This window comes from Coenobita brevimanus, chromosome 27 (assembly GCF_032717465.1).
Source record: "Coenobita brevimanus isolate Jiangsu-jjx chromosome 27, ASM3271746v2, whole genome shotgun sequence".
Classification (NCBI taxonomy): domain Eukaryota; kingdom Metazoa; phylum Arthropoda; class Malacostraca; order Decapoda; family Coenobitidae; genus Coenobita; species Coenobita brevimanus.
Window position 1 is genome coordinate 25,716 of NC_136980.1, and position 18,850 is coordinate 44,565.

Genomic DNA, 18,850 nt, shown 5'->3' on the forward strand with positions numbered 1-18,850 from the left:
CAGATCTGCGTAGTTTTAAAAACTAAAATAACTCGGTTCTGGTGCTCAGTTTGGTACGTTTATTTTCCTTAGAACTGGCGCGGCAAATTTTGAGAAAAGTCCCTCAAGTAACTCCTATTATTTTTTTCACTAGGTTTCTAATGATGTCCATAGATCCGTTGTGGCTTTAATAGTTTCCTAGACAACACAGTCTTGGCGCATTTCTCTGCCACCCTATTATACCATGTCATATAGTGTTCTCGCTTGCTTGCTGTCTACGCTCGCTCGGTTGAACAATAAATCACTGAAGAAAAGGTGGTATAAAGCCCCCTAAGCCGCCGTAGTATTACACCCTCGGTATGCAGTTCGTTCCCTGTGGCCTTGTAACTTTGTGTACCCGAAGCGCTTACAAAATAACTTGAAATAATTTTCCTTTCGTAACTAGACTCGTTTCACTTTAACTTGGCCTGAGTTGTTGTGTTGTTCTTGTTACATCTTAGGCTCCTCTGGATGTGAACCCTGTGTTATGTTGAAGGATTGTCTGTGTTGTGGTGGTGTGGTGCAGGAAGTGAGTGGGTGTGCTGTGGTGTGGGGGTGCCACTTTGCAGTATGAGCACAGGAGATTGTATGTGTGTTATATTTTGTGTTAGTACTGTAGCAGGAAAGGTTGGTGTACTCTTGTCTCTGGGTTCGGTAGTGTCTGAAGGGTGTATGCCTGGTGGTGGCACATGAAGGATGCTGTTTGGCAGAGAGCTTCGGCTGGCTAGGGTGTCTATGTGTTTATGTATGTGTTTGGTATAGAAAGTTTTGGCTGGCTGGGGTGTCTGTGTGTTTATGTATGTGTTTGGTATAGAAAGTTTTGGCTGGCTGGGGTGTCTGTGTGTTTATGTATGTGCTTGGTATAGAAAGTTTTGGCTGGCTGGGGTGTCTGTGTGTTTATGTATGAGTTTGGCAGAAAGTTTTGGCTGGCTGGGGTGTTTGTGAGTTTGTGAATGTGTCTGGGAAGTGTAGAGTCGGGTGAAGGAGGGGATATGTTGCAAAGATACTCTGTGTAGTGTTGGGCGGTAGTTCGATTTTGTTTGTGGAGAGGATGATGCAACATAAGGTTACAAAGGTGTGACGGATCTTGAGCTGAAGTGATGAACTGTGTTCCTCTCATATTCACTTGGTCTCTGACTGAAATTAGTTAGGTTTCTTGGTGTAGGCTGTCAGTACTTGTGGTCTTAGTGTCTTCTGCTATCAAGGTATTGTTTTCTGTTCTTTAAAGCTCCTTCGTGTTTGTGTTAGATATGATTACGGCTCAGCTTGTGCGACAGTAAATCACGGTTGTTTTAATGTATTACTTATAAGTGGAGGATGGAGTTGGGATGTATATGAGAGAGGGTGTGAATTAGGGGGAGTGATGCATAATGACGGGGGACAGGGTGGCATAGAGGCGACTTGTTTGTGGCCACCTCTTACGGGATTAAGTCGTCTGGCAATAGATAGATGGATAGACAGATAGCTTATAGTTTCCATACAGTTTGCCGAGTAGTAGCGATAGTTATCACCAGAATATGATGTTAGTCACAAATGAGTGCCGTGGAAAGGATGTTGGGCTGTAGTATTGGCTGTTTCTGCTACTGATCTGCGTGACATTCTCATATGCTTTAAATGAAAATCTGTGTCAAGTTAAAGTGAAAGGCGTGTATGTTTGTGTAGGAGGAACGAGAGACAAGGAGGTATTCTGTGGCCTGTTTTATTTGTGCTTCCTACAAGACACAGTAATAGTTATGACGGGGCATTGATGGCAAGTTTGTGGGTCAGCACACACTTACGGCCTCTCATTATACAAGGTGGTCCATATATTACGCCACCCAGTTCTTGTGTGTTGCGGGCACGGCTCAGTGAACATTGCCAGTGTCTACCCTGCATCATTATCTACTTCCCACAACTCTCTTCAGGCTTAGCTTTATAATATAGGCTTTAATTTAGGTCCATTGATTGCATGGTGGAGAATTCCCATAAACTTTTTTATGCTTAGCTGTATATCATTGTATTGTATAATCTTTTATGTCCACTGATCACACGGCTGAGTAGTAATTTGGTGAAGCGATCAGAATGTCTTAGCTCATCACAAAAGCCGTCCCCACAACACACAAGACTGCAGAGCGCAATTTACTTATCACCTGTATTAAGTCAAAGCCACAGTTAAAAAGGTAATGAAACAAGACAGAAAATTTAAGTTTTCATTATTAATACTTCAGTACAAAATACATTAACAGAGACAGCAATATAAAATATGCATTCAAAAGTAGCATTTCTCCACAGACCATCCTGGACTTGCAAGGCAGATCATACCATCACCACCAGGCTTCTCTCGGCAGGTTAGGGCAGATCACCAGCAGCAGCAGCAAGTAATCTCACGGCTGGGGAAGACACGACACCCTGCCGCCGCCGCCGCCGCCACCACCACCACACCACCAGGCATCTCAGAGTAGGGAAAGACACCACACCACCGTCAGGCTTCTCACGGCAGGGCAGAATCTTCTATCTATCTCTATCTATTGCCAGACGCCTCAATCCCGTTTGGGGTGGCCACAAACAAATCGCCTCCAAGTCGCCCTGTCCCCCGCCATTTCACTGCCCTGCTCCCAACTCACACCCCCCTCTCTCATATACCTCTCCACACCATCCCTCCATCTCATCCTCGGCCTCCCCCTCCCTCTTCCCCCCTCCACCTCACTCACATACATTCTCTTCGTCAGTCTTTCACCCTCCATCCTCTCCACATGGCCAAACCACCTCAGTGTGTTCTCCTAACGCTTCCTATCACATCCACATCCACACCACAACGCTCCTTTATATCCTCATTCGTCAGCCTGTCTCTCCATGTGACTCCACAGGCTCCTCTTAAATAACTCATTTCCACTGCTCTCACTCTTGACTTGTGTCCTTCCAACAACGTCCAAGCTTCACTTGCATTCGTTAGAGTTGGTATCACAATACTGTCATGTAGTAACTTTTTCACTTCCATGCTCACTTCCCTGTTTCTTATCACTGCTTTCAAAGAACCAGCAACCTTTCTTCCCTGCTGTACCCTTTCAAGCACTTCACCCTCCAAACCTCCATCCTTACTCATTACACTACCCAAGTACTTAAACGTACTCACATTTTCCAATTCCTCACAATCCAACCTCGCTGTACATTCACTGACTTCACCTCTCTCAAAGACCATCACACTACTCTTCCCTACATTCACCTTCAGATTCCGTTTCTTACACACGCTCTCAAACTCATCCACCAAGCCTTGCAGCTCCCCTTCGTCTTCACTCAACAACACAGTATCATCTGCAAACAACAGTACAGGGAGTTTCCAAACACTATCCTCTCTCACCAGGGCCACTCCAACATCCACTACCCTACCTTGTACCTCTTTTATTACCCCATCCATGTACAGATTGAATAACCACGGAGACATGACACATCCCTGTTTCAACCCAACTTTCAAAGAGAAAAATTCACTTAGTTCACCATCCACACGCACTGCAGCCTTCGCACCATCGTACATGCTCTTCACAGCATTCAACAACTTCCCATCTACTCCATATATTCTTAACACTGCCCACAATCCTTGTCTATCCACCCTGTCATATGCTTTCTCCAAATCCATGAAAGCCGCATACAACTTCTTTCCCTTCTCTAGAAACTTTTCCACTAAAGATCTAAGAATGAATATCTGATCTACACAACCTCTTCCCTTCCTAAAGCCTCCCTGTTCTTCTCCAACTAATTTCTCTGTTCTGTCTCTAACTCTGTCAATAAGTATCCTACCATACACTTTTCCTATTATACTAAGAAGACAAATGCCCCTATGATTACCACACACTTCTTTTTCCCCTTTTCCTTTGTACAAGGGAATAATTATATCTGACTTCCAATCCTCTGGGACTCTACCTTCCTCCCAGGCCAATCTGCACATCTTCCACATCCATTCTACTACTATCTCTCCCCCATGCTTCAGCATTTCACCACACACTCCATCAATTCCTGGGGCTTTCCCAGATTTAACTTTCTTCATTGCTTCCACAACTTCGATCATACTGATTTCTTCCTGTCTTCTCACCTCCCTCCTTCTCCCAGCCATTCCCCAGCCATTTATACTCGCATTACTTCCATCCTCTACGTTCAACAATTCCTTAAAGTGTTCTCTCCATCTGCTCACTCTTTCTCCCTTCTCCACTAGTAATCTACCATTTTTATCTTTCACTCCCCTGCTAACTTCACTTCCACCCTGTCTTACTCTTTTCACCTCTTTCCAGAACATTTTCTTACAGTCCCTCCACTTTACACTCAGATTCCTTCCAAATTTCTCATCCACTCTCTTCTTACTCTCTCTTACTAATCTTTTCACCTCTCTCTTTCTTTCTACATATAACTCTCTCTTCCGCCTCTCAACTTCTTCCACGCCCCTATTTCTCATCCATTCATTGTATGCTTTCTTCTTTTGTGCCACAGCCTGTTTCACCTCTTCAGTCCACCACGCCGTTCCGTGCACCCCCCTCCGTCTTCTCTTCCTTCCACACACCACATCACATGCTGCACATATTTCTTCTGTAAATATGCTACACACACCTTCCACGTCTCCCATCTGCTCCAATTCATATTTGCCCAATCGTTCCTCCACTTCTCTCTTATACTCTGCCTTTTTCTCATCCTCTTGTAACCTTTCCACTCTCCTTGCAACTACTCCTTCCTCTCGTCTTTCCCTTCTTCTATTTCTCCATTCTAACTGGACCTTGATTCTGGCCACCACCAAGTAGTGGTCAGAGAGTCCACTCCCCCAACCTCTATAAACTCTTGCATCCATTACACATCTTCGCATCCTTTCATCCACACACACATAATCAATCATTGCCTTCCTTTCATTCAGTTCACCACCCACCCTTCTCATCACTCGCCATGTATACCTGTGGATCATTTTATGCCTGAAGAGGGTATTGGCTACCACCAACCCTCCCAGCACAAATGTCCACTAACGCACTCCCATTCTCATCTATCTCAGCAGGCACACCCCACTCACCAACTATTCCATCCACCTTCGCATTCCCAACTTTACCATTCATATCACCAATCAAAAACACTCTCTCATTCCTTCCAAACTTTTTCAGATGACGATGTAGGGAATTGTAGCTTTGGCCAGGCAACTGAGTTGGTAGGGTGTGCTGTGGGTAACCCAGGGATTCAGGTTCAGACAGGCCCAAAATGGGCACAAAACAGGAAGGTGTTCAGGTTTGGAATTTTCATCATTTTGTTCCCTCTCCAAATAATTGCAGCCAAATCTAGATCTAGGTATAGCATGGTTAAGGATAGCATAAAATTTCTGAGTGCTAGTGATATCCATGCTGCTAGATCTTTGGCAACTTCCCTATGCAGTCCCCTATCCCTGAGGTCACACTCTTTGACCTCATCCCAGCTCTTCTTTGGTCTGCCTCTCGCAACCCTACCCCCAACGTTTACACATCCCTTTCTGCGCCCAGTTGTCAGCTCCTATCCTTTCCACATGTCCAGACAATCTCAGTCAGCACCTTCTCATCACAACAACACACTCCAGTCCCATCCTTGCTCTCAACTCTTCAGTCATAAACCTAGCCCCCCATGCCCTCGCGTTCAAGGACGCACTGCACATCCACCCACTCATTGTCATTTCTGTATGTTTAAGCCTGCAAATATCCTCTTCCTTTGCTGCCCAAGTGTCACTACCATACAGTATTGCACTTCTGGCACATGACACATACAGAGGTCCTTAGCACAGAGGGAAAGCTCTCTCAGTGTCAGGAGAGGTAACAGCTCACTGAATTTCTTCCAACAACTCCTCACTCTAGCCACAGAGCTAGCTTCAGCCACACCTCCAGCACATAACATGTCTTCCAAATAACAAAACTCTTCCACATACTCGAGAGACTCGCCAACAAGGTCAGTCCTTCCATGCCTGACAATCTTCACCTGCTCTCCCCGACATACGGCACACATGAAATCAGCATTATCTTGCAGTCTACCTCTAGTACCACTACATATCTTATGCACTCACTTATCACAGACTGCACAAGATGGACTTACTTTCCACGCCCTTGTGGCAGATCTCACATGGCCACTCTCCCTCTTCTTTGACAGTACTGCCACCAGCCCTATACACCATCACTTTAGTAATATCTGCATTTACTTTGAGCCCTTGTGTTTCATACCATCTCTGCACTTCCCAAATCTTTTCTCCGCCTTCCTTTCATTCTCTGTAATCAACACCAGATCATTAGCATACATCATCTCCCACGGGAGTCCATTTCTGAAGTCACATGAGAGGGTTTCAAGTACCATGATAAACAACAAGGGGCTCAAAATTGACCTCTGGTGCACACCAGCATTCTTGGAAAACTTGTCACTCAAATTTCCATTCACACTTACCTGGGTGTGAGCACCCACATAAATGGCCATAACCACCCTAACCAGCCACTCCTTGATCCCAAGCTTTCTCATTGCCCACTTCACCACCTCTCTAGGGTCTCTGTCAAAGGTCTTCTCCAGATCAACATAAACAAAGTACAATTCCCTTTTCTTTCCTATATATTTTTTCCTGAAACTGTCGAACAATGAATATGGCATCTGTGGTCCCTTTGCCTGACATAAACGCAAACTGTATCTCATCAATATTCACATTTTCTCTTAACATACCTTCTAAAATTAGGAGAGAGGTTTCATAAGTTGATTGGAAGTCAGGAGACAGCAGGAATATACCATTACTGTTGAGGGGGATGAATTTGTGTGTAGGCTATGATATAGGAAGCATATCTCAGAATATGGATGTACAAGGTTAATCATATCTTGTATAGTACTTACACTTTCAGATTTGATGGCTTTTCCTTTTGTAATCTTTACTGAATGATGCAATCAGTTCATGATTACACATTATATAATCTCAGACTTCATCTGTCATTGTAGTTGGCTCACCTTGACAAATTTTAGTCCTTCTGCTGCTTAGTTCCTGTGTCTAAGTGGCAGAATAAGACAGTATTATGGTTTTGCATCCTCCCCATAGATCTTCATTGTGATTTGCATGATAATCTAGTCTTTATCTCTAGAAACAGCTCAGCATTCAAGGTGGAGAGATGCCAGGTATTTGTCAGTTTAGGGTGGACATGTAGTCGATATGGTTTGTCTTTATTGTTTTATGTATTCATTATTATTATTATTATTATTATTTTACTGTGGATCAAATTTAGCGATTCATCTCTTCCGTTTATAAATCGGTACAACAGATAGGCTTTCATTCTCAGAGTATGACCACTGAGTACTGTACTATCTTCCTGTGCAGTGTATATTTTGTCATTTGTACTCTCGTTATAAGTTTCATTAAAGAATTTGTATCATATGTTTAGTTTCTGTGTCACTCAGTGTGTTCAGTTTATGTAATATATGGTTAATCGTTTAAGTCATGCCGTTGGATAGCAGACTAAGTTGCAGTTTTTACTTTCTCCCTTTATATAAGTAGCAACTGCTCTATATTCTTTCCATAGCACTTGTTCATGATTAGCATTAAACTGTAGGCGTAGGTATTCCAAGTAGCTCAGGAAATTTCGAGATATCTCCACCTAAAGCGACATTAATAGGTACATGACAATTTAGTTTAGTCTGTGCATGTTGTTCAATTTCTCATTTTTTGTAAACATGTAAAGAAATAAAATACAGTAGAAGTTTTAGCCGCTATCCTTGTGGGGCCGCGGTAGCAGGGTCAGCAAGGTGCTGGCTTCCTAATCAGGAAGACCCGGGTTCAAGTCCCGGTGTGATAGAGGTTTCTTTAAAATGTGGCTGAGGGAAGTTTGCGTAGCAGGCTTTCCTTAAAACCACAAGGCCCCCATACTTACACTTAGCTCACACACACCAAGAAACTTCCACACACACTACTACATACATACACACGTCAAGACACACACACTACTACATACATACACACGTCAAGACACACACACTACTACATACATACACACACAAGACACGTACACAGCCACCTTCACACAGTAGACACACCACACACACACAAGACACGTACACAGCCACCTTCACACAGTAGACACACCACACACACACAAGACACGTACACAGCCACCTTCACACAGTAGACACACAAGACACGTACACAGCCACCTTCACACAGTAGACACACCACACACACACAAGACACGTACACAGCCACCTTCACACAGTAGACACACAAGACACGTACACAGCCACCTTCACACAGTAGACACACCTCACACACACAAGACACGTACACAGCCACCTTCACACAGTAGACACACCACACACACACAAGACACGTACACAGCCACCTTCACACAGTAGACACACCACACACACACAAGACACGTACACAGCCACCTTCACACAGTAGACACACACACACACACAAGACACGTACACAGCCACCTTCACACAGTAGACACACACACACACAGAGAGAGGGTGGGACAGACACACCACAGGCAGACAGAGAGGGGTATATACAAAAAACAGAGAGTGAGAGAGGAGGGGGTTTTATTAAAAAGTCCAATTTTGGTATACCTCCCGTGGCAAAATTGATATAGCCCCCCCTTTAATATTTTTTGGATATTTTCATTTAGTGCCCCCCAGGCCCCAGACCCACTCGGCTGAACCAAATTGTCTGGCGTCAGCTGGAACATGATGCTAGAGTTATGTCGGTCGTGAGGGGGTTAATGGTGACGGTATTGACACTGTCAGGCTATGACTCACTCAGTCGAATAAAATCGTCTGAGTCAGCTGAAATGGGGTACTAGAGTTGTCCCAAGCACCAGAGGGTTAAGAATCTTAGTGAGAGGGAGTGACATACTGACCATTCAAGGGTTCCTTTTTATGCCTGCGTGTGTGTGGAAGGGTGGGGTAAAGGTGAGGTGGGGTGGAGTAGATTGTAAGCGAGGATTAACCCAAGGGGGATTTTGGGGGGGACTACCGGACAGGTCAGGAGTAATTCCTATCTGACCTTACCTGTGTCGTAGCAGGAAGAGACATGTCCCTTCCTGCTACGACACAGGTAAGGTCAGATAGGAATTACGCCTGACCTGTCCGGTAATGTCCCCCCCAAAATCCCCGCTTACAATCTACCCCACCCCACCTCACCTTTACCCCACCATTCCACACACACACAGGCATAAAAAGGAACCCTTGAATGGTCAGTATGTCACTCCCTCTCACTAAGATTCTTAACCCTCTGGTGCTTGGGACAACTCTAGTACCCCATTTCAGCTGACTCAGACGATTTTATTCGACTGAGTGAGTCATAGCCTGACAGTGTCAATACCGTCACCATTAACCCCCTCACGACCGACATAACTCTAGCATCATGTTCCAGCTGACGCCAGACAATTTGGTTCAGCCGAGACAGGATCCTAGGATCCTGAGAGACACTATAACAGCGGTTTCCAACCTGGGAGCCATGGCCCCCAAGGGGGCCATGGGACATTGACTGGGGGGCCATGGGCCTTATTGGTAATATAAGATATTATAAGTTATTTGGTCTGGGTAAAACCTGACAGAAATCAAGTATGAAATATACCTTACTGTGCTAGTTTAGCCTTAAGTATATTGGGGTAATTACCGTTTTCTGCACAATATCAAAGATGAAAAATATATAAATATACGATCTGAGTTATATAGGGGCCATGGAGCTTCTCATAATTTTCTCGGGGGGCCACAGGACCAAAAAGGTTGGGAACCACTGCACTATAACATCACAAACAAAATACAAAATGCCTTCCCTCCATCCTGAACGTACTATAATTCATTTACATTGAGTAAGCTCGTATTTTCGTATTTTTGCAGCTTATTTCATGTATTTTAGTTAAAAGAAAAAAATACTACGAGCCGGTGAATAAAACCAACACTTGTAGACGAAGACTATAATTACCAAACAGTTTCGGTGGACACTGCCACCATCTTCAGTGGTCAAGATAGTGAGAGGGAGTGACACTGACACTACAAGGGTTCCTTTTTATGCGTGTGTGTGTGGAAGGGTGGGGTAAAGGTGAGGTGGGGTGGGGTAGATTGTAAGCGGGGATTAACCGAAGGGGGATTTTGGGGGGGACATTACCGGACAGGTCAGGTGTAATTCCTATCTGACCTTACGTGTGTCGTAGCAGGAAGGGACATGTCTCTTCCTGCTACGACACAGGTAAGGTCAGATAGGAATTACACCTGACCTGTCTGGTAATGTCCCCCCCAAAATCCCCCTTGGGTTAATCCCCGCTTACAATCTACCCCACCCCACCTCACCTTTACCCCACCCTTTCACACACACACAGGCATAAAAAGGAACCCTTGTATAATCAGTATGTCACTCCCTCTCACTATCTTGACCACTGAAGATGGTGGCAGTGTCCACCGAAACTGTTTGCTAATTATATTCTTCGTCTACAAGTGTGGGTTTTATTCACCGTCTTTGATTATCACGCAAGAGTGATTCATCCAGCCAATACTACGAGCTCTGTATCTTTTCATAACCCTTCTTCGTGACTAGCATCGTATTCTAGTTATCTATAGTTACAACTGAGCATTCAAGTTGGAGGGATCACAACTTTAAGCAATTACAGTAAACAAACAAACAAAAAGCAAGTGTCGTCCTCTTGACCTCTCGTCTTCGCAGGAATGCAGCGGTGGCGCCATCTTGTGCGTGGAATGCGTGAAGTGCAGGCTCTTGAGTGGAAGGAGCACGGAGCCACGGGAGACTTAATAATATTCGCTAGTCAGCCAGTCTAGAAGCCTGGGACATTTGCCTGAAATAATAATAATAATAATAATAATAATAATAATAATAGTAATAATAATAATAATAAAAATAACAACAAAACCACTCATATACATAATTCAATATCTTAGTCACTCGATCTGTCCATTCTGCCTCTTCTGTACGAGACGCATTTCTGTAAGCTATTTTTTCTAACATGGGAGGTTCGATACGTTTGATTAAGCCTATCCATAAGACTCCTAAAGCTGAGTAAATGCCTCTGAAAGTTACAAAATATAAAATATAAAACGTCTATATGATATAAAAACCTTTGTTCACCTCCGGGATTCGATCTGTGGCACCTAGACCGTGCTGACGTCATGTTTAGGCTACACTTTGCTACCTTTAGACGATTTCCTGGAGCTTAAAGAAACCCTCTCGGGATGATGGGACAGACACAATAACCCCTTCAGACAGAGAATGACTTAGTTACTTTGTTCTAGGTAACCGGACGATTTTATTCAGCTTAGGAGATCCCCTCGTAGTGAAGGGGTTGATGGTGACTCTATCTAACCCCTCCAGTACGAAATTTCTCTCCAGAGTTGAAGAAAATCGTCTGGAGGAAGAAAGATGAAAATCGAAAAAAGTGTTAATGTGGCGCGGTGTTGCTCCCGTAGTAGGGAAAAGCTACACGTACGATAGCAGGGGCTCTTTACCCTGGTACGTACTCTGGCCGTAGCCGGGAGCTGATCTTTCCGACCAGAAGCAACTGAAGGGCGTACAAGGCCGCTCCTTTTCTCGCCACGTATAGAGACTGTCGGCGCGGTGTTGCTCCTGTAGGGGAGAACAGCAGGAGAGGGATGCACTGGGGCAACTCTCTCTCTGGGGGTGTACTAAGGCCGGAGCCTTGGGTCGCCTTACCCTCGTACACTTTATTAGGCCGTAGTCTTGGGCCTCCTGCCCTTGGGCCTCCTGCCCTAGAGGGTGTAACAATTGCCGTCAATACGGTGTTACCTGGGACTGAAGCTAGTTCAGTCCCACCCCTTTTCTGACGATGGTTGTCCCGCCCTCAAGGTAGTTGCCTTTCCCTGGTCACCTGGTGTTGGGGCAGTTGCGGGGAACAGGGGCTCAGGACTGTCACTAACCCCAATGTTGTATCCTCCTGAGGTGGTGGTGCGTTGGCGGCCCGGTGGTGGGGTGCGGGGTGGTGAGGTGTTAGGTCCGGCGGCAGGCACGGCGGGCATTTTACCACCCTCCGCTTTGTAAAAGTCACGACCCTGTGACTGGAGGTGGTAGGTGGTGGAGGTGGATGTCTGGTGGGCCGGGGTGAGGTGTTGGAGGAGGCTGACCCAGTGGGTGGTGAAGGTGTTGGGCTCCTGATGGGGGTTGAGAGTGAGCCGGAGGGAGGATGGGTGGTCAGTCCGGCGTAGGAGGCGGAGAAGGTGGGGGGTCCCTCGGATTCTGACAGGTGGGCGGTCGTAGTGGCGCTATAGCACCCTCTCAATTTTCGTCTCTGGTTGTGGTGGTACGGTGGTGGTGGTTGTTTCCGCGGCGGTGAAGGTGGGAGTTGGTGATTGGTGGTGTGGTGCAGTGTTGGTGATGGGTGTAGCGGGCGGTGATTAAGAGTGGTGGGTTGGAGGAGGTGGGGTAGCCGGAGGAGATGCAGGCGGAGGTGAGGTTGGTGAAGGATCAGAATCGGAGGAAGATAGTGGTGGGTCAGGTAAGGGTGAAGTGGGGGAAGGGGTTTGTGGGTATGGTGAGGTTGAGGGTGGGGTGGGGGAGGTTAGCGAGGAAAGAGAGGCAGGTGAGAGTGAGGAGGAGGATGGTGTGATAGGGAAGGCGAATGAGTTGGCTGTGTTGGCGGGAAAAATGAGTGGCGGGGAAGTGATGGTGGCGGGTGGTGTGGGGTGGTAGGTGGGAGGGAGTAGACAGGAGGCGGTTTTGGGAAGTAGGTTAGGGGAAGATGAGGTAAGGGTTCTAGGAGGTCTGTGAAGGGGGAGGCAGGCTTTGTGTTGGGGAGGAATAGGAAGGGGGGAGGCGGTAGTAGTGGAGAAAGTGGTGTGTGAGGTGGGAAGGTTAGGAATAGGGGTAGGAATAGGGGAGGGCAAAATAGAAGAGATAGTGAGAGGAAAGGAAAAGGAAAGATAACGTTTCCCCCTGTCGTGGACTGGGGGAGATGTGAGGTGGCCCTCGTCATTACGGTGGGATGTGAGGGCAGTGAGGGGGCGCCTTCTGTGCCTTCCTCGTCTTGCATTCCTGCTTTGAGGCTTGCGGCAATCCGCGTATGGTGGGGAGGCTTGTAAGCGCTCTTGTGTTGTTTTGCTGCGCCGGGCAACTTTTAGCTGTTCACGAATGTCGTGGATTGGGCACTCAGGACAGCAAGGAGAAAATTCCCACGGATTTACAGGGATGAGATCCGTGGGGAATTGCTTGATGTTCCCGATGTGTTTGGGGGAGGAGTGGACGGCTAGAAGGCGCCTTATTAGGTTGATTTCTTTATCCAGGTCTCCCGTCGGTTCATGTATTATGAAGTGCTTTTTAATGAAACCGGGGAGGGTCCTGAGGAGTTTGTGGAATATGAGTTGTTCCCGGGTTTTTGCGTCTGTGCCCGGGTACGCAGCGGTGACGAGCCGCCTAGCCTGGATGAAGGTGTCATCGAGGCTTCCGTCGTATGTGAGGGCGTCTAGTTGCGATAAGGCTACAACTGTGCCCAGAGATGGCGTCGCTGCCTGTTTCACAATTTGTTTGAACTGATCCCATTTTAGTCTCGGGACGATTTTCGGAGTGACAGTGGCGATTATTTTACCCAGGTTAGGTAATGTGACTGCAATCTTTTCTTTGTCTGAGTCGAACCCTATGTCTAAGAGGGGTTTAACCATATCCAAGTACTCATCAATGTTACATTGGTCCGGGTTGAATTTCGGCAATTGAATGTGATGTTTGGCTGCCATTGTACAAGTTTCCTTTTATCATTCCTCCGTGCTTTTACTCGGATCCAGAACCACCGCTTGCCACCAATGTTATGCTGGTGTTTTTAAGGCGACTTCTCGTCCTAAAAATACTAGCGACTGAAGCGGGGTCCTCATTCTAGACCGGAAGTAAAGCACCAACAAAGGAACAGGACATAAAAACCAGGCAGTACACCTTAACACATCTATTACCTTAATTCTAACCGTTACAATACAACACAGAGTGATATTTGAGATACAGGGGAACAGAGACACAGAGTTAACATTCAGCACCACAAAATATAGTTACACTCAGTGCACACTACAATGCTCATACAGGGATAGCTTGAATTATATATGGTATTGTCTGTGTGTCACCTTTAGGCAGGATATACACTGAACTGATCACAAAGGGGATAAACAAGATTGGGAGTCTGTAGGGGAAATATTACTATAAATAAGACAGGGTGCGGATAGCGACACTTGACACAATCACCTGGTCACGGCGACACTCACACTCAGGCGACTTTGATGAATGGTCGTGGAGAAGGAAGACGTGTTTCTGAGCTCTCCTCTAGCTGCAGGGTTGCCTCACCGGCGTTAGCTTTTTCCTTTTACTCGCCACTAGGGCGTTTTTCAATAAAGTTAGGTTAGCTAGACCTCATTCTCCTCCCTGGCCTTAGTAGATATAGTAGGTGTCTATATCTAATTACTGAGATTGCCTTTGCTTACTCACCTCTGGAGTGTACCCCCCACTGATCGCTCTGGGGTGAGTGACACACAGGCGCGTCCTCCCGAGAGTGGTTTGAGAGGGTAATCTCAGACTAGGTGTGTTTTCCTCGGGCAATTTCTCCCTTGGTTGTTTTTCTCTTTCTTCCCACTTCCCCCTCACGGGGGAAGTGGTAACTATGGCGGACGCCACTACTGCCTCCCCCCCCCCCTTCAGGGGGGCAGGTAGTCCTGACCGACCCCCGACTGCTGCACGGACGGACTGCCCCCAGACTGAACAGGCCCCAGACACGTACCCGTCTTGACATTAACATACACAACGCCGAGTTTGTCATGATTCATGCGGTTAGTTCCACTCCCCTGTCCAACCTCAATCCCTTCATCATCAAGAAGGTGATTGATGGGTGTGCAGGAGAGGTGGAACAAGTGAAAAAACTTGCGAGTGGAGACCTTCTCGTAAAAACCAAGAATTCAGCTCAGGTCAAGGATTTGCTTAAACTGAGGAAGTTCCACGGTCACAATGTCCAAAAAACGATCCCGCACGCCATGAATTCCTGCAAGGGTTTTATCACCTGCAGGGATCTTGTGCTTATGGAGGAGGAAGAAATCGTACAGGAACTTGCTTAGCAAGATGTAATAGAGGCCAGATTCATCACAAGATTTTCGGAAGGCATAAGGACGAAGACCGCAACAGTTGTTTTGACTTTTGGAAAGGTATCTCTCCCAACCAATGTGAAAGTTGGATATGAAATAGTTAATGTCAGACCATACATCCCGAACCCCCTTCTTTGTGCAAAGTGTCAACTCTATGGACACCACGAAAAGGCTTGTCGTGCTTCCAACATCGTGTGTGGCAAGTGCGCGACTGTAGGTCACTCTGCTGACAACTGTACATCCGAGACTGAGTGCTGCTTTCACTGCAAGGATGCTCACTCCACTTCCTCGAGGGCTTGTCCCAAGTGGAAGGAGGAGAAAGAGATCTGCACAGTGAAGGCAACTGAGGGCATTTCCTTTTACGATGTAAGAAAGAAGGTGAAGGAGTTGCATGCAACTCCCAAGCCTAATATCTCCTATGCATCGGCGGTTGTGTCCCGTCCCGTGATGTGCACCGTTGAGACACAGACTGACCTTACATTCGCTCCTCATGCCCCACGCCCTACCTCTCAGTCTAAGCCTCCTGTACGTTCCAACTCACTGACAGACATCCCTGTTGCCACTTCATACTGTCAGGCTGCCGCTGCTCCTTCGCAGTCAGTGCGGCCAAAACAGAAGCCTGACAAGTCAGATAAAATTAACTTGACCACCCTCACCAAACAGTCACGTCCTCATGTCCTTCCTGCTCCTAGTCCAGCGAGGGAGAGAAAGAATAGCTCTTCCTCGATGGATTCTGGGAGCCTTGTTATTGACGAGAATATGGAGAGCTCCACGAGCAAGCACCGGGAAAGGTCCCCCGGTAGCCACTCGCCTAGTGGCGGGCGGCATAAAAAAACTAAGAGCACTGGCCACCCTCGTAAATCTTAAACCGTTGCTTTCACTGTATTACAGTGGAATTGTAGAGGTGTCGGGAATAAGTTACCAAATATAGCAATCTTGCTGTCAATACACAGGCCAGACGTTATTTGTTTACAGGAGACGCGCCTGGAGGATCACCCTGATCCTCCACAGTTCAAACACTACCACTCGTATAGAAGATATGAAGGTCACGGAGTCGCCATATACACCCACAAATCACACCCACAAACGGAAGTGATTCTAAATTCTACTCTGGAAGCTGTCGCATGCAGAGTATAATTTAATAACACGTATCTGTCTATTTGCTCTCTGTACTGTACTCCACACGGCCCCATTGATAGTGATGCTTTAAATTCACTACTATTCATTTCATGGACCGTGTATCATGGTTTTTCTCAAATATCTTTCAAACTAATCAATTGATCGGTATGATACTTTGACACAGTGTACATGACACCTCCCGCTAATTTTTGGTAATACACGGCATTGCCAAGTGGTGTTAGTGGAGGCGTTTACTCTTGACGTTTAAAGGCAAAGTCGCGTGAGCCCTGCAGGGCTAATCTACACAAACGAACGTCCGCTACCCCCCATCTCCTTCCTCTCCCTCCCTCTCTCCCTCCCTCCCTCTGTCTCACCGTTTCACTCTCTTTCTCTCAGCATTCCTCCCAATACCTGTATGTAACATACAATATGCAATAAAATACCGTTTACCATTATATTATTCAGTAGTAGCAGATAACTGGAAAGTTCTTAATGAAAAGAATATAGCGTGGTCTGACCTAACGACCATAATAGGCTATTGGTTAAGTTTTCCCAACGAGGGTGTCATGTGCGGGATTGTCTGTCGGCTGCAGCACTTGTAGTATACCTACTGACTGCATCAGGCTAGTGAAGGACACGGATGCCTCATCGCTGTCATGGCCGCCATGTTACTGTGTCCGCGTCGTTGCAGAAATGCAATTGCACTCCGACTCCTAACCATATACAGAATGGAGAAAGCTGACAATAGATTAAGGATTAATCTCAATAGGTAAGTGAATCTTCAAGTGTATAAATACATAACAACACACTCAAACGCAAAAAGCACACACATATTGGTCACTCAATCAATCAATGCATCTATCTCCCTATCAAATTATCTATTACTTTGTCTCTATCTCACCCGTAGTATACAAAACGGTGGCTCACCATTATCCATTCAATAATTGCTACACTCGTTGTAGTAAATAGGTTGTTATCTATTGAAAGTATATATTTATGAAAACACAACAACAGTATTGTGACATTCTTTAATATTTCACGAATGCTTTACAGACTATGTTATTGTTTTTAACTGCATGCTTCTGTATGTATTCTACAATTGTAGTTTTTCCTGCACAGGCCTTATGATCGCGTAGCAGATGTCATGGGAATGACGGTGGGAGCAGTGCGTGCACTTGTACACCGCAACCCGGGTTCTCGCAGTGGTACACGAACACCACCACCTGGGACAGACACCCCCTGCAACACCACCAGGCACACCGACACCCACCTCCACACCACGCCTCTTTGACAATTTTGCCATTGGTGCCATACGCCGCCATGTACATGGTGAATTTGCTAAGAAACATACTTTCACCATTAGCACGTTGACAGACGACTTACGGAAAAAGGATATCATCCCTAGCGAAACCTCAGACACAGCGGTGTGGCGATTACTACACAGCATGGGGTTGCGCTATAAGACCTCACAGAGGAAAATGTACGTACGCAAGGAGTCACTTGATATTGTGTGCTGGCGCATTGGCACTCTCCGATCACTCAGAGAATATCGGAAGGAGGGGAGACGAGTGGTATACGTTGATGAGACATGGTTCACCACGAGGATGCATCCCAGCAAGGAGTGGGTGGACACCTCACAGCCTGCGACCAGTGCCGCCTACAGTCGTCAGGTCCCGCCTGGAGAGGGTGAGCGCTTTGTGGTTCTTGCTGCGGGCACAGCTGACGGTTTTGTTGACGATGCATTCTTGTGCTTCCCAGCAAAAAACAAAAGTGGTGACTATCACGGCGAAATGAACAGTAATCTCTTCCTCCGCTGGCTGACGTCGGAGCTCCTTCCAGCCTTGCCTGAGCCATCAGTGCTGGTGCTTGACAATGCGCCATACCACAACCAGCTGAGTGTGGAAAGTTGCTGTCCTACCACCTCCACCATCAAAGCAGGCATCGTGGAATGGTTGACGTGCCGCCAGATACCATTCCCACCACACGCCACACGCCCTGAGTTGCTGCAGATCTGTAAGCAGAACCGGCCACAACCGCTGTACCAGATTGATGACGTCATCCGTGCATGGGGTCATGAAGTCGTCCGACTGCCACCAGCTCATCCTGATCTCAACACCATTGAGCAGGTCTGGGGTTCAATGAAAAAACATGTGCGTTCCTCACTGCAGCGGTTCACTCGGGCAGATCTGCAGGCCAAGATAGAGGAAGCCAAGCTTAGCGCAACAAGGGAGGTGTGGGAAGGTGCAGTGAGACGGTCCAGAGCCTTCGAGGATGAGTACTGGTGCACAGATAACATCCATAAGCGTGTAGATCCCGTAATTATCAACATCGAGAGTGATTCCGAGGATGATTTGTTCCTTGATAGTGACGAAGACTGTGAATAAACTTTCTGTAATATGCTCAGTTGTTTGCATCACTTTTCTACCTATTATGATATTTATTATGAGAGAGAGAGAGAGAGAGAGAGAGAGAGAATTTCATAAATCCATTACGGCCCTATTATGTTGTGTTGATTATATACCGTACCGTACTGGTTTGTAAGTTAAACTGTGTGATTTAATTTTGGATACCTTATCTTACCTGCTCGTAGTAAACACGTCGATATGGGGGGTAAAGGAATTAAGAGATCGTGATAGTAGGCACATTATAT

The 18,850-nt window shown here is 46.4% G+C and overlaps 1 protein-coding gene across 1 annotated transcript; it reads left to right on the forward strand.

The window, feature by feature from the left end:
- Positions 1-17,645: 17,645 nt before the first annotated feature.
- Positions 17,646-18,584, forward strand: LOC145394336 (uncharacterized). Its single transcript, XM_080268213.1, has one exon. It carries the CDS (start codon positions 17,646-17,648, stop codon positions 18,582-18,584), a length of 939 nt encoding a protein of 312 aa, XP_080124339.1.
- Positions 18,585-18,850: the final 266 nt, after the last annotated feature.

Bases quoted from the DNA above. Each gene is read 5' to 3' on its own strand.
- LOC145394336 (XM_080268213.1), top strand. From the start codon at position 17,646: ATGGGGTTGCGCTATAAGACCTCACAGAGGAAAATGTACGTACGCAAG.